Raw genomic sequence first — 25,944 nt, forward strand, 5'->3', positions numbered from 1 at the left:
TTACATTACATACACCTCATTACACTTAATGTAACAGGTTGACATAATCCCTTCAGTGAAATATTGCCAAATACTTTAGCTACAGTGTCATTCTTTTGCAGAAATACTTACATGTTTCTGCCACGAGTAGTCTTTAGAGAACTTAACTGCACTAGACACTTCTACCATGTTAGCAATTAGGAAATGTTCAGTCTGGAAAGCCTTGGACAGGTCAGCTATGATGGGCATATAGTCAAGCATAAAATACAACCTTCTCAAGAAGATCACAGATATTAAGTCCATGGCTTTGTTTGTATGATCACTATGGTTGCCAGCAGCAGTTGCATGCTCAAAGTGTACAGTGACTGCCTCCAAGTTCTTCTCACAAAGCTCTTTCCATACTTCCAACCTGTTTGATGGCACTAACATGTACCAGATCACTTTTAGTCACTTTTGCTACTTCTTTCAGTTCACACCTCCTTTAGGGTACGAATGGTAACACCCAAATATTGTCTTAATGGTATCCTCAAATGCTAGCATAAATGATAACTTCTTATTTGCATCGAATGCAACCAGTTCTGATTTATGAGCCTCAAATGCTGGCATAAATGATAACTTCTTATTTGCATCGAATGCAACCAGTTCTGATTTATGAGCCACACTGTGTGTAGATCCTCATTCAAAATTTGCACAGACAAGTTCCCAAACTTTTTTCTGGATCTGTTTCAAAGAATCTAGTTTAATTCCAAAACTTTCTATGGCAATCTTGATTGAGCATAAATACCATCTGCTGTGGCACTATCCAGTGGAATAATAGATTTCATTCTGGTGATGGGCATTTTGTCTACAGGCAAGACATACTTTACATATACTATCTTTTGTTCAAGAATGGCGCTATCAGTGCTGTCATTAGCTAGAATGCTCATGGACTGCGACTCAAATATCTCTCTTTTTATTGGTGATTTTTGGGAACAAACTGTGGAGTTGAGGAAAGATGTACTATCATGACTGTTGATGTAATTTTATCCCAAATCAAGGCCATTCTTTTGCTGAATGTTACAAGCTAAAACAAAAGCAAAGAAATGTTTTCCAGCTTTAATCACCCCATATTCAGTGTTGAAAAAACATTCAAGCCTTTTCTTCTGATCTGCTCTCTGTTTTGTAGATGCTTGGGTAATCGGGGTTTGGAAAATGGGGCAGGAGGTATGTTTGATTTAATTGCAGTAACATTTCTGGTGCAAGTAATATGCTGTGTGCTTGTTTCGTGTGCAAATGGGTCAGTTTTAAAATCTGACATGCCTTAGAATTAGGCATTTTTGAATGATTTGATATCTCTGAGAATGCACTACATGCTGTAAATAATCAAATGATTTCTTCTTGTCATACTCAACACTCATTTCCATGTCTTTTTTCAGCAAACCTGAAAGTCTACTTTTATTAATTTTTGTCCTTTATGGACCTTAAACATTTGAGGTCCTTCAGTGCAACACTTCTTGTTGCAGACAAATTCTTTGCCACCTACTGCTAACTCCATTGCTTGAACAAACTTTTAGTCATCCATCAAGAACATATGGTAAGTGAATCAGTTTGACATTTAGTTTCAGCTATGGTTGAGAACCGACAAATATTTGATTGACAAAGATCAAACTTGGACTATTGATCCGTGTATTGCATGATATTTTTGCCAATTCAAGTAATCCTTTATTCCATCAGTCTCTCACTATCAATTGGCTTCCACTTGGATGATTTAAGAATTGAAAAGCACTTTTTCTTCAATTTATTTGTAAAAGAAAGAAAGAAATATTACAGGTCAAATGGGGTAGTGTTGCTAACAAAGGACAGTCCATGGCTGATTGGCTGAAGAAAAAAAATCATTCCCAGAACCTGGACCACCAGATTTGTGAATTATCGAGGGACAGGTTCAGTAGAGTCATGGTGGTATATCATTTAAAAACAAACCTATTTTTATGATGAGAAGAGGGAGAGATGGGGATTTTTTGAAGAAAAAAATTATGGTGTGGCCCAGGATGCATTTGATCAACACTACTTAAATGCTGCATTGCTGGAAAAAGTGAAAGCAAAGTAATCACAGTAGTCAGTCTGGGATATTTTTGGGGTGTTTCATATAGAATCGTAATAGTCAGTCAGGGAAACTTTTGGGGTGTTTCATAGAGAATAATTAAACTGGAGCCTAGCTGCAAGATCACACTGGTTCTTTAAAATGTGATCTTTGCAAAACAAAACCCGCACAAACACATACACAAAGTGAAAATACCAATGAGAAATCTCATAACAAACTTGAGTTAATGTCCAATTTTTAGGTGAAATATTTTTTGGACTTTTTCTTACACTTTCCATGACTATCTAACTTTTTTTCTCTTGCATTTCACAATTTTTGGAGATGTCATTGGGATATTCATATTGTATGGGTTTATTAACAGATAAATATTGTAGTGAAGTTTTAGGTACAGGAAACTCAAGTACCTACAATTTTAACAGAAAACCCTTTCCCTGAATATTTTGATATTAGGGAACAAACATGAGGCAATAGAGGTGTAAAGAGGATGTGTAATCACTATCCTATCCAGGCCAGTTAAACATACTGGTAGTAAAATGATGCAGCAAGCTGAGATATACCTCTGTAAAATCTGAATCACGTGTGCACCCAAAAATAATCATATTATGTGGATACATGAGAGAAAATAAGTGCAGACAGGCCTTTTTGTGAAAGATATAAGGGCATATTATCATTCATTAAATGAAATCAAAACTTATACCAAAAACTCGCTTATGTTAAAATTGGTTTTATGCTAATTTAGCAATTAGAACAAGTATCATTGAATGACATTTCTCTATTTTGCATTTATTTTGCATATATACTTTCATTCTGTATCATTTTCTTTATTATTTTGGATTCACTTGATAATATGTGGAAAATCTCAACATTAGATCATAATAAAACAAGCTTCCAGAAGATTTAACTTCTCCTTTTAGCGCATATAAATACCATATATGTACTTGCTTATAAGTCAAGTCAAAATGCAAACAATAAAGATCCTGATCTGTTGTAGCATAATGTACCTGCAGATCATGGTCTGTGTTGTTGGTTTTACTGATAACTCCTAACAAAATGCACATACCCAGATCTGCTGGTGCACTATGCAATGACAGATCTGGGTCTGTACAGTTTGCAGCTTGACTCATCATATATGTGAGTATAAACAGTAGCAAGCATGTATGCTTATTTCTAGGTTTTATATTTTCACTATTTTGAAAAATCTAGGCAAGATGCCAGCTCAGCCAACAAATCAGACTTGACAGAAATGCTTGTAGCTAGGGACAAGGAAATTGTTTTGTTGAACCACACTGTTGCAGAGACAAAACAAGCGCTGGAAATCACGGCAGAAAAACTACGTTGTTGTGAGTCAGAGCTTCAAACTCTGCATGATCAAGTGGATATGTACCAAGATATGCTTTTAGCCAAAGACGAGGCAATCACAAAGCTGTCAAATAAAGTGTTTGATATTGAACGTGAGGAGGAGGAACGTGGGGCAGGAGATCGGATGTCAAGAAGTAGCCAAGATTCCTTAAGTTCCATAAAAGTGTCTTCCCCTGTTGTGTCAGATTATTCTTATCTGCAGCTTCAAAGACAGGTGCAAGACTTGAAGGTATAAATTCCTTTGATATAAGTTAATCCCACTGTTGGCTAATCTGCTTGTAAGGCCAAATGAGATTTTGGTAAGGGTCTTCATTTGTCATAAGCTTATGGTGTGGTTTCTTCATTTGTCTTGGCTTATGGTGTGGTTTATGCATTTGTCATGCTTTATCAAAACATCAGACTTCCATTGTGCATCATCTATTAACAGTTTTTTTTACAGCTTGTTCCCAAAAACCACTAAATCAGTTAGCTAGGTATCGCATTTTCAAGATATTTTTGAACACTTTTAAGTATTAGATTTAATAGATTTGTTACAGTGTCATACGAGAGAGGGTTGCTCCATTTATCTTACAGACAAATTTATCATAAAAGTGGAATTTACATCCATGCTTAAAATATGCAGTTCAGCTTTCCTTCAGTTGATTTCCCTTTGTTTAATTTTTAACACATTTCCAAATATAATGCAATCATGCCATTGACCATGTTACACCTTTATATTTACATAAAAAGTTCAAATAATCAGTACATTTTCATCAGCTTATTGATTACATCAGAGTCAGTCCGGTTATGCGTCACCAATTCTTGCTTTTCAAATTTACATTTGTCTCAGATTACTCACTACTGTATTCTGCAATAATTATCTATCTCAAATTAGTACTGTATTCTGTAATTATTATCTATCTCAAATTAGTACTGTATTCTGTAATTATTATCTATCTCAAATTAGTACTGTATTCTGTAATTATTATCTATCTAAGATTAGTCAGTACTGTATTCTACATCTACCAGTTTCATGTTATATGGCAGTTCAGCACTTTATGTGATCAGCATCCATGAACTCCAAGAAGACCATTTTAACAAGGAAGTGATGTAGTTACTGTGGTTGAGAGAGTAGTCATTAGTGCAATATAACAAGGAAGTGTTGCAGTTACAGGGAGGGGTTGAGAAAGTAGTTACATAGTGGAAATGATCTTTTATCTTTTCAATACAGATTTTGTTAACTAAATTAGGAATAAAGGAAATTATAAAGATAAACATGTACATTTTGTGCACATAAAGGTCAAAAGACAGGGATAATGTTAAATATTGAAGTGAGAAATCTTATTGACGAATTCTTTGCATGTATGATTTTTGGAGTGCAGAGGAATAATTATTTAATTTTTTTGTAGATTTTCAGATAGATTGAAAATGTTAAGGGGATTTTTAAAATGTTGTCATTTTATATTTGTTTCTCAGGATATGTGCCAAGCATATGAACTTCAGCACAAATTCCTTACCAAAGAGATTCTTGAAGTTAATGAGTTACGTAAACACGATGAGGCAAGGGAGAAAATGTTTCTCTTGTGAGTATGACCATTCTACCATGTGATATTTTAAATAATAATTTGCACAGTATCCTTAATTTCTGTAATTTTAATGTTTTTATCAGCCAGTATAGTAATGTATGTAATCTTATAAGTCTCCAGTTGTGAGAGCATGTAAAATGTCTGCAAAATATTAATAAAATATGTTTAAACTTTCAAAACTGTTGAAAATTAAATAATTGGTAACTTCCAACAAAAATCCCAGATATATGGAAAACTAGAATTATGTGAGATAAAGTGCAATGCAGATTGACATAGATCTTATTTAGAATTACTTAGAACCAATAAAATGATTTTGTTCTAATTAATCCCAAATAATAAAGTCAGTCAGAAGCATCTGTTCTACAAAATGTCAACATACCAACAAATAAAGCACTAAGTACCAAATAACCTGGAGCTGCAGTGACTCGGTGGTTAGCATGCCAGACTCACTAATAATAGGGTGCAGGTTCGAATCCTACCAGAGGACTAGCCTTTATCAGCTACTGTGGTGTGTCTTTGGGAAAGGCACTTTACTTTTATCGCCTTGGCACATGATCACCTATTTGTGTTCATGTGCCATAAAGCACCAAACCAAAAATCTCAAATAATCCCATAATATCAACCATGTTCATCTGTAAGCACTGTAAAATACCAATTATTAAATAAAGTTCTCTAATTCTTTTTAAAAGGAAGACAAATGAAACAGTAGGTACATAAATCTTTACATTCCAAGTTTTAAATATTTCTTTTGAAAAGTCCCAAATAATTACAATATAAAAAGAATCAGTACTGTTGGAGGCTAAATTTTTAAAATGGGAAAACACTATATTGAATAACTGTACAAACACAGATACTGTACATTTTTGATCTTGTAACATGGAATTTTAAACTCGGCTTGGATTTAGGACAATATATCAAATGTTCAAATACTTAGTCAAATTTTCACTTGCTTCTGGTAAACTTTACACTTGCTGCTGTGGTAGTCTTTCAAAAAATCTGTGGTAGTCTTTCAAAAGATCTGTGGTAGTCTTTCAAAAAATCTGTGGATGACAGTTTTTCAGTTTTTTTGTTAGAGTTCATGTGCCATAATAAGGTTGTTCTCAACATTTCACAAGATTTTCAAAGGTTAAATAGACCTTTAAATATGATGCCTGGGTTGCAGTGAATGATGAGAGAGAATTTTCATATGGGCTGGACTATCTTCTTGATTTCCAAAGCTTTCATTACAAAAGTATTAGACAAACAAAGGAGGACACAATTGATTTGAACTTTTTAGTTATCACTGGAACAATCAAATCTAATTTATCAGTTCTTTCTTCAAAATCAGAATAAATCCCAGCTTCATTTACTGTGGTTTCATTTATTTTCATTGGTATATATTTTTGGGTTTTATTTAAATTATGTAAAGGACATTTTCATGGGTACTTAAGTTCATGGATTTGACTATTTTATAGGTGATTTTATGGACTGATCTCTATAGATACTGAATATAAAGAACACAAATGCTAAAACTATGTCAGTGATAGTAGGCTGGTCATTTGAATGATTAAAACAATGCTACCATCTGTATGAGCACATATCAAACATGTAGCAAGATAAAACCTGAACACTGTGTTTTCATCTGAGTACTCAACATTGAATGGCACCCAAAACAGCCAACCACACTAAACAAAGCAGCTACAGCACATAATCTGTAAATGAATTTTTACTTAACCTCTCTCTATTAAGTTGTGCCATCAATATTTTCCAGTTACCATGGTGTTCAGAGTGGTAAAATTCAAGTTATATTATCTATGGGAAAATGTCAAAGAGATCGGACCTATTTATTTTTGGGTATTTTTGATAAAGCTAAACTTGTTTTATTCTGCAATTTCTGTAATACAGAACTGTTATGTATATCTAAAAAAATTGTAACTCCTGGTTCATGATCTTATCTATTTTTTTAATTTTTTGTTCATTGCTCTAAATTACAGTTCTTATCTATAGCTGGATTTCATGCATGCATAGGTCTATTTTAAGATTTATAAATGGATGCATACATATGTGTTGATAGTTACTAATAATAAAATTATTGGTAAATATGTTTACAAGATTTGGCCTTTTTCCCATTAGACAGATTGGTCAGGTGGAATCTTAAAAGAATTAATTTAATTCCTATTGGATGAGTCAGGTCACACAAACAGGTATTTTGAAAATTTAGATTTGAGTTTTCATATCCGTCACATGGGATATATTGCGACATATAGTCATAGACACTTTGAAGGTGTATATAAGGAGAGAACTGAGCAATCAGATTTCATTCGTATTTTGGAGTCAGTCTTATTTCTTGTGTTCCTGTTGTAACATCAAGTCTGCAGATGTGTTTTATGTTGTACTATGATATTATTTGAGAGGGAAAAGATTTGTTTATGCTGTTCAGTGGAAATAGAAAGTGCCCTTGGGATTATAACATTATTTTGAAACTATTGTGAATTATTCAGATGAGTTTTGGACAATGCCATTTTGACATCATGATGCTTGGCAGACCAGTACATTTCTGGTTCTGAACTTTACAAGAAACTTTTCATTTTGTATTACTTTTCAGTATTATTTTGGATTCACTTCATAATACTGTAAGTTCCTTTCATATTTTCATTAATAACTTTTAAAAATTAAAGTATTTGTTAAGTTTTACAAAACTTGTTGGTTTTGCTTCTTTCTTTTGCTTTGTTTATGAATATTGAGTCATAACAGAAATATATATATAGCTATACCTATACATGTATTCATGAAATTTGGTGAAGGAATGCATCTTAATGAGTACTCCACTCTCATCACAAAAGTAGGTAACTAACCTATGGCTCATGCTTCACTGACTTTGGTTACATGTTGTATTTTTTTAGAGTATTTTTCAGGTTCTGTTCATATTAGAATCATCTAACTGGGTGTGTATGTGCATATCTCTTACTACCATATACCATACCCTTTCATCATACCATATCTCTTACTACCATATACCATACCCTTTCATCATACCATATCTCTTACTACCATATACCATACCCTTTCATCATACCATATCTCTTACTACCATATACCATACCCTTTCATCATACCATATCTCTTACTACCATATACCATACCCTTTCATCATACCATATCTCTTACTACCATATACCATACCCTTTCATCATACCATATCTCTTACTACCATATACCATACCCTTTCATCATACCATATCTCTTACTACCATATACCATACCCTTTCATCATACCATATCTCTTACTACCATATACCATACCCTTTCATCATACCATATCTCTTACTACCATATACCATACCCTTTCATCATACCATATCTCTTACTACCATATACCATACCCTTTCATCATACCATATCTCTTACTACCATATACCATACCATTTCATCATACCATATCTCTTACTACCATATACCATACCCTTTCATCATACCATATCTCTTTACTACCATATACCATACCCTTTAATCCAAAGAATGATGAACATTTTACATTTTACTAGCTTCTTTTAAGTTTTGCTGATGACCAAATACGTTTTAGAAACCAGCATATATACTGTTACAAGTTATTAATGAAAATTGTTAATGGAATGCATCCTTATGAGTACTACACACACACACACACATCACAAAAGTAGGTTACTGTGACATATTTCATGCATCACCAACTTTCAGTTGTGTTTTTTTTAGTTTATTTCTCAATCTCTGTTAATGCAAGAATCTCTTTTAATGCTATAATCATCAAACTATATAACTGTATGTATCTACATTAGTACCACGTCCATTTCACACAAATATGTCACTCTTACTTATATTTCACATTTTTATGGCTTTGGGCAAGCTTTTGCTTTTAGGTCATGACCAAATAGAACTTTAGCACCCTGTAAATATTTACTGTTATACCTAGATTTATGAAAGGTGGTGAGCGAATGCATCTTGATGAGTACTACACTTTCAGCACAAAGTAGGTCATGGTGACCTATATTTCATGTTTCACTCACTTAGGTTAAATTTGTTTCGAGTTTATTTCTTGAGCTTTATTTTTGCCAGAATCATCAAACTGGATGATCGTATGCATCTCTATGAGTACCACACCCTTACCACAGAATAATGCCACTGTGACCTACATTTTACATTTTACTTTTAGGTTATGTTTTGGGGGGTTTAGTTCAGAACCAAATAGGTTAGCACCCTGTATACATACTGGTATACTAACATTCTTTGAATTTTATGAGGGGATGTACCTTGATAAATACTACACCCTAATCAAAGAAACAGGTCGCTATGACTTGTGTTAAAGATTCAATGCCATGTCTTCAGTTTCAGACACTGTTTATGCCAATTCATCAAACTAGGTGAATTTTATGCGTCCCTAATAATATGATATTCTTGCAAAAGAAGAAGGTTGTTGTGATCTGCATTTAACATTTTACTGGCTTATTTTTTTATGTTTGGTTTATTGTCACATTGGTGTTGATAATTGGATGCTTCTTTGTTACTACAATGCCCTTAAAACCAAAGAATTTCACTGTGACCTACATTTGATGCCTTCATAACATGAATTAAGCATTTATGTTTATGATCACGTTGATTTTCAAAATTAGAGACCGATATACATCCAACCGTACTCGAAAGGAGCATTGTAACTATGGCAGTTGGAAGTAGCAATACATATTTTTGTTCAAGGGTATACTTTCCATATTTATGACTAACTATACATTTCATATTTGTGATAGGGTCCTCTCAACAGGTTAACTTTATTATACCAGTGAAGAGTATAGGAATTCAGTGATTGGATTTGTAAGTTGCATGCTTTTCATGTGTGATCTCACATGTAATGAATCAAGTTAGTTATTGTAATATGAACTCTGTACTGTTGGCTGTCACTCCAAGTTTACTCAAAGCATGTGATTTTCACTCAGTAAAATATGGCTTCTATGAGAACACAATGATAATGGCTTTTCAAGCAAATTTTAAGATCAAGGGTTTTAAAAACATTGATGCAAAAATATCTTTAATCTGTATTTATCAACTTATTACTTCTACTTTGAGGGGGCCCCGAGTGGCCAAGTGGTCTAAAGCGCTTTCCGTTACGGATCACTGCCATCTCACCTCTGTCTGTGTGGGTTCGAGTCTCAGATTCGGCTAATGTGGGTATGTGAGAAAGCTTGCCAGTAGCTTCTCGTGGGTCGGTGGCTCTTTCCGGGGTTTTCCCAGGTTCTTCCTCCACCATTAATACTGGCTGCCATGTATAGCCTATCGTGTGCTGAAAAATGGTATTAAACCCTACAACAACAACTTCTACTTTGATATGATACAAAGAGTATTCTGTTTTATTTTTTTATATCCTTTATTCCCTGTCATAGTAGACAGGAGGTGAGTGAGTGGGTACATAGGTGGCTGGTTTGACCGTATCATATTGTGTCAGTTAAAAGTTCAAATGTCAAATTTAAAGATAAAAGATTACAAAAATCTTTAATTAGGAAAAGGGGGACAAGATCACTGTAGTCTGAATTTATTATCTGCATGATAATTTCCAAAATGGCTGCTGGAGACTAGTGAAAGTAGAGTTGAACTATATAATTGCTGATTACACTCTAGTTGTACTTCAGATTCTTTTGTAGCTGTGTTGTTTGGAATGCACAGGAGGATTTTAAATTTAATACCCATAATTAAAAGCATGAATGCTCCAGTTATATGCCGAGTGTCAGTAAGTTTCTCTAGGTATGGGTGTCTGCTGCACGTAGTTCATTATTCATTGGGTCTTCTAATTCAGGAGTTCATTTTTCATTAGGTCTTCTAATTTAGGAGCTAATTTTTCATTGGGTCTTCTAATTTGGATGCTAATTCAGGAGTTTTTTTTCATTGAGTCTTTCAATTCATTTTGGAGAAAGCATTATATCTATGAAAATTGATAGACCATGACAAAAAATGAAACCACAGTACAGCAAATGGAAACTTTCTCATCTTGTTTTTAACAATAAGAGTAATTAAAAAAGATCCAGACATTTTTTAATAAATTACTGGCTTATTTCAAGTGGTAACAATAGGAATTAGTATTCATTGGTTCCAAATTATCACAGATAATTCCATATTTTAAAAATAACATTGGTTTTATATTGAACATTCTGGATAATTTCATTTGATATATTTAGCTAATATTTGGTACTAATTTTTGGAATATTCTTGAAAATTCCAGAACATACTACATACGATGTGACAATTGAAACAGGATTTTGTTAGGATATTGTTTGACATCTGAGTAAATTTCTTACCGGATGTGGGTAGGTTACAAGAGTATCACTAAGGGTATATTCAAATCCAAATTTATTTATAGGTTCTATAGTATAGCTCCGGTTTCATCTTATAATGAAAATAGTACAAGACCGTTCAGTTTGTTCAGTGTGGTGCATTAACCACATGTCAAGTTTTTAGCATAAATCAAAGGAAGATTATGAGATTGCCCAGAATTCTGTTAGATTACTTCACATAAGCATAATTTGAAAAGTACATGAATATTTATTTGCAAGGATTTTGTATGCACATTTTAATTTTTCCAGTATGTGTTCCTTTAGCAAGTACCCGTATTTACCGCATATGTTGGGACCCAATAAAATAATTAACTTTTTTCCTGTTCCAGAACTTATGGTGAAACATTTTTCACTTTAGTCATATGTCCCAAGACTTAGAAATGAAATAAATTTGTAATGCATTTGTGCTTGCCCCCCCCACTGCACGTTGCAAAAAAATAGATAAATAAAATGCTTAATTGATAATTAAAAGAAAGAAACTAACCTTGTGTTATCATTTATTCCTTTTTTTAACATGAGCATTATAGAATAAAATATTTCCACGAAATCCGTGTAAGTGGCGTAGGCTTCCATACTGTAGCGTGTATCAATTATGTCCAATACCACACGCCACGTTGTTCATTGACATGAACATTGAAAAACAAGTGTGTGTGGTTGTGCTCAAAGGTTTGGACATGTTATCCGACTGAAAACTGATGCTAACAAAGTCGCAATTAAGAGGGAAATAGTCAACTGATATCTTGAAGACACTATACACGCATGCCACGGTGTTGGGTGGAAAATAATCAAGATTGAATTATATCCAGGTCTTCTGTATGACAGTATGTCGCAAATAAAAATCGTCATTTGAAAACACATTCACTTGAGTGCAAGTGACAATCTTTTCACCAGCTCGGGTTACAAAATTATCCTTACTATTTACCCCAGACATCAATGCTCCTTTGTATTAATTGTAACTACATATGCCAAGCACATAGAAGCCCTGGTGATGAATAAACACGACTGGCAGCAAGCAGTTAACTCCTTCTTTGAACCTACTGACAGGACATCAAAGACAAAAGGTATTTTTATTACAAAGCAAGCCGATCTCAGAAGCCGACTTTGTTTACTTTTTTTTTGTGTGTAAAGGATATCCATACAAAGGTTATTTTATTGCAAAGCAAGCCGACATTGGAAGCTAACTATGGATTCTGTGAAGTGAGCCGATTTTTTAAAATATACAAAGCTGGTTGAGATATGGAAGTAAACTTGGGTTCATTTTCACCTGTATCCACGGGAATTTCGAAAATAAATCGAAACAATGGAACAAATTTTCAAATGACACAATATAGTGCTTTGTGCACAGATGTCTATGACCCAGCAATATTTGGAGAAAATAAAATCATGTGATGAATTCGTGAAGGCCAGAAGAGAAGCAAACGATTTCGCGAACGAGAGGGAAATAATCAACCGCTATATTGAAGACAACTGCCATTCACATTCACGCATGGCACAGTGTTAGGTGCAAAATAGCCAAGATTAATTTATATCCAGATCTACTGTATGACAGTATCTATCAAATAAAAATCGTTATTTAAAAACACATTCACTTGAGTGCAAGTGACAATCTTTTCGCCGGCGCAGGTTACAAAAGTATCATTACTATTTACCCGCAGACATCAGTTCATCTTTGTATTATTACTACAGATGCCAAACACATAGAAGCACTGGTGGTAAATAAACACAACTGGCAGCCAGCAGTAAATTTCTTCTTTGAACTTACGGACAGGACATCAAAGACAAAGGTTATTTTATTGTAAAGCAAGGTGACCTTGGAAGCCGACTGTGGATTCTTTTAAGTGTGCCGATTTTTTACTTTTTAGCTTTGAATATACAAAGACAGCCGAGATATGGAAGCTAACTTTGGTTCCTTTCCACCACTATTCACGAAAATTTTAAAAATAAAGCAAAACAGTGGAACAGTTTTTAAAGTTACACAATATAGTGCTTCGTGCATGAACATTGATGACCCAGCATCATCCAAAAGATTTGGAGAAAGTAAAATCACGTGATGAATTCGTGAAGGCCAGAAGAGAAACATCATTTCGCTGACAATATGATCATTAACATGAATGAAACTCTAGTGTACTTTGATCGCATTCCTGGATGGACTGACGATAAGATGGGCGTCAGAAGTGTGAGAATTAGCAAGACTAGTCTGTTTTATCCTTGCAGTTTTCGCTTCAGGTGGTGTGTTGCCTCTAACAATTTTTCACTGTATGAGAAAGCTAAAAAAATATTAATGTACCAAAAGAATAGATCGTACGTGTGCAGGAGAAGGGTTGTGTTGATGAGATGCTGCTGCAGTGAATTAAAGAGTTTTATCTAAAGTAAACAGTTTTATATATTTTTAAATAAAATTTCAGCTGGAGTGCAATTTCCGACATGGAATTTTCGAATAATTTAAAAGGTGTCCCACAACTTACGACTCGAAAATAACGATGTATCCCAGAACATACAGTGCACAAAAAAATTACTTTTAAAATTACTTTATGGTGTCCCAACAAATACGGTGTCCCAACATATGTGGTAAATACGGTAAATGGCAGGTATATGCACCTAAAAAATCAGTTGATGCCTAACTTCAAAGTTGTGATTATGTTTAACTTTTTACCCAAAATGACAGTCATTTGGATCATACTTTACCAAAGTTGTGTATTTTGTAATCAAAATAATACAGATGTGTATTTTCTTAATCAGAATAACAAATCTCAGTTCTGTATTTTGTAATCCAAATAACATATCATAGATGTGTATTTTATGATCTTAATAACAGCTCACAGATGTGTAGTTTGTAATTAAAATAATATAGACCACAGGTGTATATTTTATAGTCAATAACACAGATTGCAGAGTTGTATTTACATTCAAAATAACCCAGATCACAGATGTGTATTTCATAATCAGAATAACACAGATCACAGATATGTATTTTGTAATTAGAATAACACTGAACTCAAATGTGTAAATTTTAATGAGAATAACACATATCACGTGTATTTCTTTTATCAAATTAACACAGATCACCATGATACCCTGTTCTCACTTTACCACTGTGCTTTAATCTCTTTTCTTATTAACCCTGTTGTAGTTCTTTTAGCTTTTAGGTTAAAATTTTGAATTTAGCTTTCATCCATTGCAACAACTTGGTGTGTCTCAGCCATACTTTTGTCAGCCTACATTATCAGTTGTATACATACATAAATCATTTATTGATATGGTTCTTTCTACCATTATCCATGCAGCATTACACATGTCCTTCTCTTTTTGGTTTTCAGGAATTATGCAAAGTTAGAAGCTAAATTTTACCAGACCCAGAGTAGGTACCTGGTGCTGTTAAATAAACTGAAGTCTCCATCTAAAGGTTTGTAATTGGATAATTGTAGCTGAGATTATCTTAGGTTTTAAAGTTCTTTGCTATTTGGCTGTTGGTGGGGACTTTTGGAGCTGGGGTATAATACATAAACATTTTCAACTAAGTCGTGATTTCTGATAGATCTGGCACTTAAGGCCAGCTTTTTGGTATTTATGTATCAATTTTAACCAAATACACGTAACTGTTTTATTAAGCAACCATTTTTACTTGGTTGGGATCATGATATACATCAGTAAATTCAGTACTTTTGAAAAAAAAAAAAAAGCTTTCTCAGCATGGATCATGAATATGTACAGAATTGAATACTTTATGTTACTGTACATACTTGCTTATAAGTCGAGTCAAACTGCAACAACAAAGATCCTGATCTGCTTTAGCATAATGTACCCGCAGATCAGGGTCTGTGTTGTTTGTTCTACTGATTACTCCAAACAAACTGCACAGACCCAGATCTGCCTGGTAAGGGTTAAACTTCAGATGTTACAGAATAAATTTATTATTATGTTGTGAAAACAACTAGTAACAGTCAAACTTCAGTTGTTAAGGGAGATTATAGTAATGTAAAAATGTTACTTTGATGTAGAACAGTTGTAGAAAATTTTCTTGAAACTTTACAGATCACAATGTAATTTTAAACAAGGACTTTCATCTGATGATTATGGGGAAGTGACATATGTAAAGGCTGAAAGAACTTATTGATACAATTTATTTATTTTTAATAGATTTATGATGATTTATTTCTCAAAAAAATATTTGCATTGCAACAGATATGAGAATCGTGAAATAAGATATATAATAATATCATGTTTCTGCTTTAAATAAATTAGCCAGCCATCTTTATTGCAGTTGAGTCAGAGCATGCTGAAGGAATTGTCAGTCAGTTATTAGAAGACGCTATGGAAACTAACACCCATGACCTTGAAATTCTCCTGGCCTCTAGCAGGTAAATATGTTACAAATTTTCACATGAACGCTGAGGTTCCAGCATGGAGATGACCGATACTTGGCCTATACGTAATATGTATTGATCACTTTATAAGTAACATATAGGTGAAATTTTGTCCTTGTATAAATACAAGTCATCAATTTTGATAGAGTGTGTACATGTAAATGACTTTCTATAAGCTTTGGCCTTTAAAATATTTGTACATTTACATTTAATTTGGGGGCCCATAGTGGCTGAGTGGTCTAAAGCACTCTCCGTTACGGATCACTGCCATCTCACCTCTGTCAGTGTGGGTTTGAGTCTCAGATTCGGACAATGTGAATATGTGAGAAAGCTTGGCAGTAGCTTCTTGAGGGTTGGTGATTCTTTCCAGGGATTTCCCGGTTTCTTCCTCCATTAATACTGGCCGCCATGTGTAGCCTATCCTGTGCTGAAAAATTGTGTTAAACCCTACAACAACAACAACAACAACATTTAATTTGCGGGGAAAAAATCCAACACATGAGCCTGCTGCTTCAAGTCACCACATTTGAAACAGCTTTCACAGTATCAAAATATTAGCTGAACTGAAACAAACTAGTGGCAGAAGTGTACTCAGTAGTTGTCTTTCAGAATCCGATGACTTTTCTACTTTGGCTGTTAAATGAAATTTAATCATCAGTATGTGAATCCTAGGATATTTATGTATACTGCAAAATGCTATAAATCACAAAAAGCAAACAAAACAAAACTTTCCTTGCAAACAAGTCAGTGTAACATAATTATACAGATGCAGACAACCATAGCTTAATACTGAAAACGTGAGGAAACAAAGCCAAAGTCTAAATTTTGATCGGTTCCAGATTTGTTTCCATTCATTGATGCATCTTCACATGGTCAAATAATTTGTCAGTATTCAATAATAAAATATACACAGTTGAAATTACAGTGCTGAATAATATTACTTTAAGTGAAATTTTAGAAAAGAATCTATTGCTGGATGCTGAAATAGTCATTGTTTCAAAGTGTGACCACAATACTTGGACCATATTTGTCTTGTAAACAAAAAATTGCATTGATTAAATTCTGCATGTATATTTGTCAAAATCTTAATGGTAAAAATGCCTCAGTGGTTTCATTATAGCATGACCTGCAACAGAAGATTGTGAAATAAATGTATCACTTTTCAGTAGATTAATCAGTGAAATGGTCAATAGTAGGATTTTTATGCATTCAACTTACAGAAGTTTACATGCAGAGGATTTTACATGATTGTTAATTTCAAATGACATTTATTGACAAGCAAAGGTTAAAATGATTTGATGAATCTCTCACATTTTGATTAGAATGTAAACTCGTGTAATGTTTTACATATCATATGAAATGCCAATTGTATTTGACAAAACCCCAGAATAGTGTGGTGAAATGACTTGGACATTTGACAAAAACCCCAGAATAATGCAGTGAAATGACTTGAACATGCATTTGGAATGCCTTCATCCTGATGTGAAATTCTGATCGCATTTGACAAAAGCCCAGAATAACATAGTGAAATGACTTGAACATGCATTTGAAATACCTTTGTCCAGATGTAAAATTCTGATTGCATTTGATAAAACCCCAAAAATAATGTAGTGGAATGAATAGGATGTGCATTTGAAATGCCTTGGTCCTGATGTGAAATCCTGATTGCATTTGATAAAATCCCTGAAAAGTGTAGTGAAATAATTTGGACATGCATTTGGAATGCCTTGGTCCTGATGTAAAATACTGATTGTATTTGACAAAACCCCAGAATGACATAGTGAAATGACTTTGATGCATTTTTTTAATGCGTCCCTCATTACACCTGTAACAGCTGTATTTGACAAACCCTTAGAATTGTATAATGAAATGACTCTGTTACACAGTGGTCCCCCTCATGAACAGCCCCCAGACCAGTGAACACCTACTTTTTATGGCCATAATCCATTGGCACCGACAAGTTTGTGTTCAAATGTACCCCTCAAGAAAGGCCATCCTTCTATCCTGACCAGCGGCCAGCATATTAGTGCAAAGATGTAAAATTTATCCGTCCCAAGTGGCCACATTTTATTTTAATATGTTTCCAGAAACCAAAATTTAATTCGTACGGTATGGTAAGCAATCTGATTATCTTTACCGATGTCTGTTTCCCGATATCAGGTTTTTGTTACTGAAAGAAGTGTTGGCTAAAGTACATGTACCACTTAGGTAATATTATATCATTAACGCAGACATTTACAGGACATGGGGCAAACATTATTGTGATAGAGTTTAGGCTTCACATAGGGGTTGAGATTTTTTCTTTGATGATTAAAACTGGATGCAATTGTCAAGATCATAACATAGTCAGCATAGGTTAAATATAGATTTTGTGGATTAACACACAGAGAGAAATCAACCTTCAGCAAAACAGGGTACCAAACATAGACTGAAAAATCATGAGACTGTACATGTATCAATTCCTTTATAAGCAAGGCATTTCATTGACTGTCCAAACAGTTTTGTCTGCATAATTAAGCTGCAGCACTGAACAATTAGCAACACAGGAATAAATCATTAAAAAACCTTAACATATCATCACATAAATGGAGAAATAATACTTTAGAAGAAAAGTAGAAGTTATTTGACATGATGACAGTAGGGAGAGTTCAAGAGTTCTTGCCAAAATATTTTATGTGAGGATGATTCAGATATGCAACATCATAACAGAAATTCAGAATATTCTGTGACAGTGGGAAAATGGAGTAAATGGAAAGAGAATTATTTTAAATGCCAAGCAATTCATGTACCAAGATTTAAATTACATTTTTGAATGCCTTTTCCATGCACATGTCAAGAATACCCTACTTGCATTTCATGCTTAAGAATAAGAGCTATTAACTTGCAATTAGTCAGTTCTTATGAAAAGAAGAACCTTCTAATAATAAGTGCTACTTTTAAATGAAGATATTAAATGCCTTGAAGGTATCTGTAACTTTCTTAAAACATACACATACTTGTCACAAATATAGTCCCCCTCTGGAAAGGCCATCTGTATTATACAGCCACTTTCCCAGTGCAGAAGAGGTGGCAACAGGAGGGGGACAGCTGTATATTTGATTGCCTCAAACATGACATCATGTTGTAATTTGTGATGTCATAAGGTGTTATTTTACATGTCATATATTCTTATGGGCATGTTAACCCTAATAACTCAGTAGTCATGTATAAAATAACATATGTTGAAGCACTGTAAACTAGTGGGACATAGGGTTTTGCAAGTTTGTGACATTCACTGCCTATTATTTTCTACAACAGTGAACATGAGTATGACCAGTATGGATTCTCCAGGATATATATGATGGAGGAGGAGGAAGAAGATCAAGATGAATTGGTTACCAAGGCAGCTGTTTTTGAGAGACAGTCACAAGAAATTACATCCAGGGTCAAGGTCAGTCAGTCATATATAGGTGAAGGTTAGTCAGACATTCTTAGGTCAGGCTTAGTTAGACATTTCATAGTGTGACCTTTAAGCTTGTTTTTCATTTTTCCTTTGTTGATTTTGGGGTTACTGCTCTGATGAGATGTTTAAAAAATACAAATTTTATGCAATTCATCTCCAACAAGTGTATTCTTACTGGGAGGCTGTTACCTGTATGTGCATATATCTGGTAATATGCTTTTAGGTTTCTTGAGATGTGTTTGTTTATGCTTGTGATTTTATTTTTAGCAGAAGGTTATATATTGTTTTGATGCCGTACATTCAATTTTGCGACAATAGCACAAAAACTGTGCAATTAGATCCATGAAATAGAACACAATGTATCTAGATTAATGATCTGTTTAGATTTCTGGGCCATAACAACAAATTATTTTCTCTGTGGAATATATTCAACAATTACATTAACATTAAGAAATAAACTAAACTACCTCTTGAATCATACCCTCTCAACAATTTATCATGTAGACAAAGAAACTCATACCCAATATATCCCATTACCACTACTAGGTAGCTACCCATCAGTAGAATGGTTACCATTACCCCTACTAAGTAGCTACCCGTTAGTAGAATGGTTACCATTACTACTACTAAGTAGCTACCTGTCAGTAGAATGGTTACCATTACCACTACTAAGTAGCTACCCGTCAATAGAATGGTTACCATTACCACTACTAAGTAGCTACCTGTCAGTAGAATGGTTACCATTACCACTACTAAGTAGCTACCCGTCAATAGAATGGTTACCATTACCACTACTAGGTAGCTACCTATCAGTAGAATGGTTACCATTACCACTACTAAGTAGCTACCCGTCAATAGAATGGTTACCATTACCACTACTAGGTAGCTACCTATCAGTAGAATGGTTACCATTACCACTACTAAGTAGCTACCTGTCAATAGAATGGTTACCATTACCACTACTAGGTAGCTACCCGTCAGTAGAATGATTACCAGTTTAAGCTGTTGCTTGTTATAATCAACATTGTACCACATCGTCTTGGATGTCTTTGTTATTCTGACCCATCCATTTAGAAGTAGTATTGTATTGTTTATTACAGTATCTCTTATGTGTTGCAAAAATTATTTTTAATTTGATCAATATTTACACGAATGTTTTCACAGTTGTGACAAGGTATTGTTGGTGCTCATTGTTGGATGTTTATTCATGCACACAGCCTGGTTTTTCACTTGTTTAAGTAACAAATGTTATTGTTATATGTGAATATTTTTGAGTTGTTATTTTCTGAATATGTTTTGTCATTCTTGTCTTTTAACATGAACATTAATAACATAATAATGTGTCAAGTACAAAGTTTTAAAGCCAGTGATGACACGAAGGATATGGGTCTCTCTTGCATAAAGTGTTCTTTGTTTTCTACCTGTAGTATATGTATGAAGTGCTAAATAGGGATTTGGTCCTTGGCTTTATTGAAAATCTTGATGATTGTGCATCACAGGACAAACAGATAATGACACTGTTGTTCAGGAAATATTTGTTTCTGTGTCTATTGCATATCTCCAGGTGTGGCTTGGAATTGAAGGAAAAGTTTCTTCTCTTATTTAGGCAGACTGCTAAGCTTAAGTTCCCCTAACGTGCTCAAGCTTGGACCTCAGACCTGTAAGTCTTGGCACGTGGATTATTTTTTGGACATCGATGATCTGTATTTCCATGCCATACTCTGTTACTCTGGCTGCTGACCAGCCAGTCCAGAAATTAAGCTGGTCATACTTTCTTAACTAGTGACCAGATGTCCATCACATTAATGAGCTGTATCACATACTGGCCAGCCATTCCATTGTATATGGAGCCATAAAGGAATCCACAGGATCTGTCAGTTCATTTCACAGCACATTCCATCCAGGCAGTTTCCAGTCTGACTGTCCAGCTAGCTGAATCAACCATCCACTGGATCTGTCAGTCCATTTCACAGCACATTCCATCCAGGCAGTTTCCAGGCTGACTGTCCAGCCAGCTGAATCAACCATCCACTGGAACTGTCAGTCCATTTCACAGCACATTCCATCCAGGTAGTTTCCAGGCTGACTGTCCAGCCAGCTGAATCAATCATCCACTGGATCTGTCAGTCCATTTCACAGCACATTCCATCCAGGCAGTTTCCAGGCTGACTGTCCAGCCAGCTGAATCAACCATCCACTGGAACTGTCAGTCCGTTTCACAGCACATTCCATCAAGGCAGTTTCCAGGCTGACTGTCCAGCCAGCTGAATCAACCATCCACTGGAACTGTCAGTCCATTTCACAGCACATTCCATCCAGGTAGTTTCCAGGCTGACTGTCCAGCCAGCTGAATCAATCATCCACTGGAACTGTCAGTCCATTTCACAGCACATTCCATCCAGGCAGTTTCCAGGCTGACTGTCCAGCCAGCTGAATCAACCATCCACTGGATCTGTCAGTCCATTTCACAGCACATTCCATCCAGGCAGTTTCCAGGCTGACTATCCAGACAGCTCAATCAACCATCCAGCAGCCCATCCAGCATACTTTCTGGCCATTCATACTGTCAACTAGCTACGATGTCGTAGCCTCAACTTGATTTGTTGTGGTTGAGGCTACGAACTGATCCCATATCATGTAATGGAGCAAACAAATTCGTCACTAAAGTCAGAAAAACAAACAGTGTAGAAATCAAATACATAAGTATATTCATACTGTGAAAGAAATTTGGCTTATTTTGAATTTATTAAGCCCTTACGCGATAAAATAAATTGGCATGGTTACTCTAACCTTATCCTGTCCGCCATGACAGATAACGCGAGACTCTTGCCATGACCCCTTTTCTACGTAAAAGTCTTGCCAGACCATATTTTGGATTTTCTACGCTATATAATTATCAGTTAAGTGCGAATAATCGCTTCCTGGTGGAATTTCAAAGTTGCCGATAAACCGTATTTACTTTTAATGCGCAGAATTTCTGACCCAAACGGCGCCAAAATTTTACTACAATTTGTTTACATTTCCAAAAAAGGCGCCAATCTCCTTATATGGCACACAAACAAACGAGGCTGAGAACGGAAGTAATCATTGTTTGAAATAATATGGTGGACGATCTAAACGAAAATATCGGCTATAAAAGGTAAACGAGATTTTACAACTATTTCTACAATGATTTTCGATACTTCCGTTATTAAATAAGAGGACTACTCAATTTATTGGATTATATGCAAGGAATGTGTTTAAAGTTTTATTATTACGCTAAAGGAGCGCCGGGTGTGAATCACACCCGGCTTGCTCCATTAACACGTATATGCTCATGTTAGTACCCTGTCCACGAGGTACGAGTAAGGGTACTAATATTAGTACTAACTGTCAACACACACCACACACCTTGCACAATCACCATTTAGCCAGTGGAAAAGCTATTAACAGCATATCCATTGAGTAGATTTCACATCTTTGAGCCAAACTTCATAATGGCCAGCCCTTTAATGGTATGCTTAGACATATGGGGATCTGTTCATTTTGCAGTACTTTCTAGGTGGTTTTTAAACTGACTGTCCAGTCAGCTGCCCAGCACTGTTTCTAACTATTTGTGCAAGCATTTCCATCCACCAATTGAACTGGATAGCTATTTATTACACTACATATCCATTGAGCAGATATAGTGTTGCACGCAGTGACAATGGCACAAACTCAGTGGACATCCATGCTGCAGAGTATGTTATATGCAGACATCCAAATAATGCCTTAAGAGAACAATTCCAGTGGCAAATGTGTGGACAACCATGATCAGTTCACATACCCTGAGCCCATATGCCACCATCTACAAGTCAAGCCTATAAGGTTAAGGATTTTGTAGACTTGGAAGATGATGATGAAACATGTCTCCTTCTTTAGTCAGCAAAGATCCAAGAGATCTCTGATCATCTGAACTCAAAGGATCTCATTCAGAAAGCCAGCTATCATCTTTGTTCTGGCCATGCTGGTACCATACTGCAGAATATGGTGGCAACTTCTTTGATGTTTGAGATGACTTTGCTAGATGATTTTCAATTTGATGAAAAATCAGGCAGTAGATCTGGTAAGATGAGACACCTGTCTTCACTGAATCTCCATCATGCCTTAGCTTTCTAGTCAATGACCTTTATTACACCATTGCTTCTTGACTAAAATTTATGATATATGGAAACCAGCAGCTCAAGAACTGCCTTTCCTGCTTGCATTGCCACCCTTGCACTCACATTCAGGCAAAATCAGCCTAACTGAAATAAGGAAAATTGCTGAGATGATGCATCTTGGAAAGGACTATATCCATATTGCAAAAGGATGTCTCTGTGACCTATATTTCATGCTTCAGTGGCTTGGTTGAAAATCTGTTTTTTGAAGTTCATTTATTGGGTGTTGTTTATGTTCAAATTTTGAAGGACTGATAATGCAGCTGTTTTAGTACTTCACCCACACAACCAAAGAAGGTCATAGATTTTATATTTGTACTTAGATCATGACTACATATATTTTTGCCATGTCCTACAGTGAAGGCACGTTCTGGTCAGAGTAAACTTTCCATAATAGTGACTTTATATTGTATGTTGTGGTAGATTACCTTCAACAGGTTAACATGTATTGTGCATGTGAATGAGTATAGGAATTAGATTAGTGGACTGCATGCTTTTAATGTGAGGCTTTTGTTGTGTCATATGCATAAATTGTGTTTGTAATACTGGCTATTACTTAAAGACGTGACATTCACCCAGTAACAAAAGACCTCTTGGGATGGACAATGATATAAGTTCCTGAATCAGTTTGTAAGAATTATGATTTAAAATAACAAAACAAATGAACAAATTGATATCTGGTTTTCTGTCAACTAATATAGTACCTTCATTATGATATGGAAAAAATAATTCATTTTTATTGATTTGTTTGTTTATAACTATGTTACTGTATGTATGTATGTATGTATGTGGTTGTATTAACAGCATGTCAGCACAATACTGGCAGTATAGTACCATTTTAAATATAAGATAAAAAACACCAGAAAGGGAGCAATATTTTGTTGTCAAGATTATATTAGTCTGAATTTATTTTCAGCATGATAATTAATATTTATAATGGCTACTGGAGACTACTAAAAGCTTCAAAGAGGTGAGCTATGTAATCATGGATTACACTGGTTTAGCTTTTTTGGACAATTTTTCATATTTTTCACGAATTTTGTTTGTTTTGTTCTGCAGCTGGGGCTTGCATGCTTTCCAAGCACAGTTTTGGTTTTTAATGGTGTGTGGGAGAAATCACATTGGTTGTTGTTGTTGTAGTTTTAGGGTTTAATGCCGTTTTTCAGCACATGATAGGCTATACATGGCAGCCAGTATAACTGGTGGAGGAAGAACCCTGGAAAACCCAGGAAGAACCACCAACCTACGAGAAGCTACTGGCAGGCTTTCCCACATACCCACGCTAGATGAGCCTTGGACTCGAACCCACACATATGTGAGATGGCAGTGATCCGGAACAGTGAACACTTTAGACCACTCAGCCACTCGGGGCCCCTGAAATCACATTGGTATTCAGAAATTGTCTTTTAATTTTGGGATCTTTAATTTCAGTTAGTCATCAGTAAGTATGTTCAATAAATTTCAGTTTGTTACAGAATTGATGGTGGCATGTTTGATACTTACAGTAAAATCAAATATATCATGTGTACAAATATTCAGTCAATGCAAGAGATATATGATTATAAGTGTTTCATTGGTGGATCTCTGGCCATGGTCACTAAAGATGATAGAAACTGTAAGATGGCATTGAATATCTATTTTCAGACAATGCATCTGGCAATAAAAACAATGATTTGTGGTAGTCAGCATTGTTGCAGTGTCAAGCATTTAACAGCCATTAGTGTAATGTATTTTCTGGGCTAAAGTCACCTCTATAGTGAGGAAGATTTAATTTATTTTAATGTTGAAATAATGACAAAAGAGACCAAGTTTATGCAAATACATGATTGTCATTTAACTAATGATGTATTACTTTGGAAAGAAAAGTAAATCAGAAAATAGGTATTTAAAACTATAATCGCTAGCAGATAATGAGTGTATAATTAATTTACAGAAAGGTATCTATTCTTAGTTTCAAATATAAATTAATTTCATAGCTATGTCAGCTATTTCAGACCTCTATTATGCACTGCTCACTTATAAATTCAGTTCATAGCAATGGAATCTATTTCACTTTCTCCATCATGCTCTACTCACCTATAGATAAATTCAGTTCATAGCTATGACACCTATTTCAGTTATCCATCATGCTCTACTCACTTATGAATCAAATATTAACTTATTTTAATTCATTTATTATTATTAGTGTCAGTTTTCATAGTTTTGCCAAAAGTTATAATTTCATTTGCACTTAATTTCATGGATTAGGGAAGGAGTCCCATAATTTCCACAAATTATTCAATTTCATTTGATCTTTGAATGTGTGGTTTGTGGCAACATCACAATCCAGGAAAATTGGTACCCCACAAAAATAGGTGCTTGATGGTAGTTACTGCTACTTTGAATAAACTGTCTTCATATCATGATTCAGGAGGCAGATCTGGAGATGTCCTTAAGGATAAAATGGGAGAATTACATGGTTGGTCAGAAGGGGAGGTCACTTCAGAGGAGTGTGGAACTGAAGAACTTGATACGCCAGGGAATCCCTCTTGAATACAGGGAACAGGTCTGGAAAGGGTGAGGCATACAGTTATCCACTTTTGATTGACCCTTGCACTGTTTTCAAGTATTAGAGACATTAATTTCATCAACAGGTAAAATAATAA

General features: G+C 34.9%; 1 protein-coding gene across 1 annotated transcript in view; it reads left to right on the forward strand.

Moving 5' to 3' along the window:
• Nucleotides 1–25,944, forward strand: part of LOC149807313 (TBC1 domain family member 2B-like) — an 86,967-nt gene that overhangs the window by 19,217 nt on the left and 41,806 nt on the right. Inside the window, exons 7-12 of the mRNA XM_089965204.1 lie at nucleotides 3,263–3,647; nucleotides 4,874–4,980; nucleotides 14,633–14,718; nucleotides 15,577–15,673; nucleotides 18,977–19,109; nucleotides 25,710–25,855. Of these exons, the coding sequence (XP_089821330.1) occupies nucleotides 3,263–3,647; nucleotides 4,874–4,980; nucleotides 14,633–14,718; nucleotides 15,577–15,673; nucleotides 18,977–19,109; nucleotides 25,710–25,855 (954 nt within the window). The remainder of the gene's footprint in view (nucleotides 1–3,262; nucleotides 3,648–4,873; nucleotides 4,981–14,632; nucleotides 14,719–15,576; nucleotides 15,674–18,976; nucleotides 19,110–25,709; nucleotides 25,856–25,944) is intronic.

This window comes from Sinohyriopsis cumingii, chromosome 1 (genome assembly GCF_028554795.1).
Source record: "Sinohyriopsis cumingii isolate HCF-2022 chromosome 1, ASM2855479v2, whole genome shotgun sequence".
Classification (NCBI taxonomy): domain Eukaryota; kingdom Metazoa; phylum Mollusca; class Bivalvia; order Unionida; family Unionidae; genus Sinohyriopsis; species Sinohyriopsis cumingii.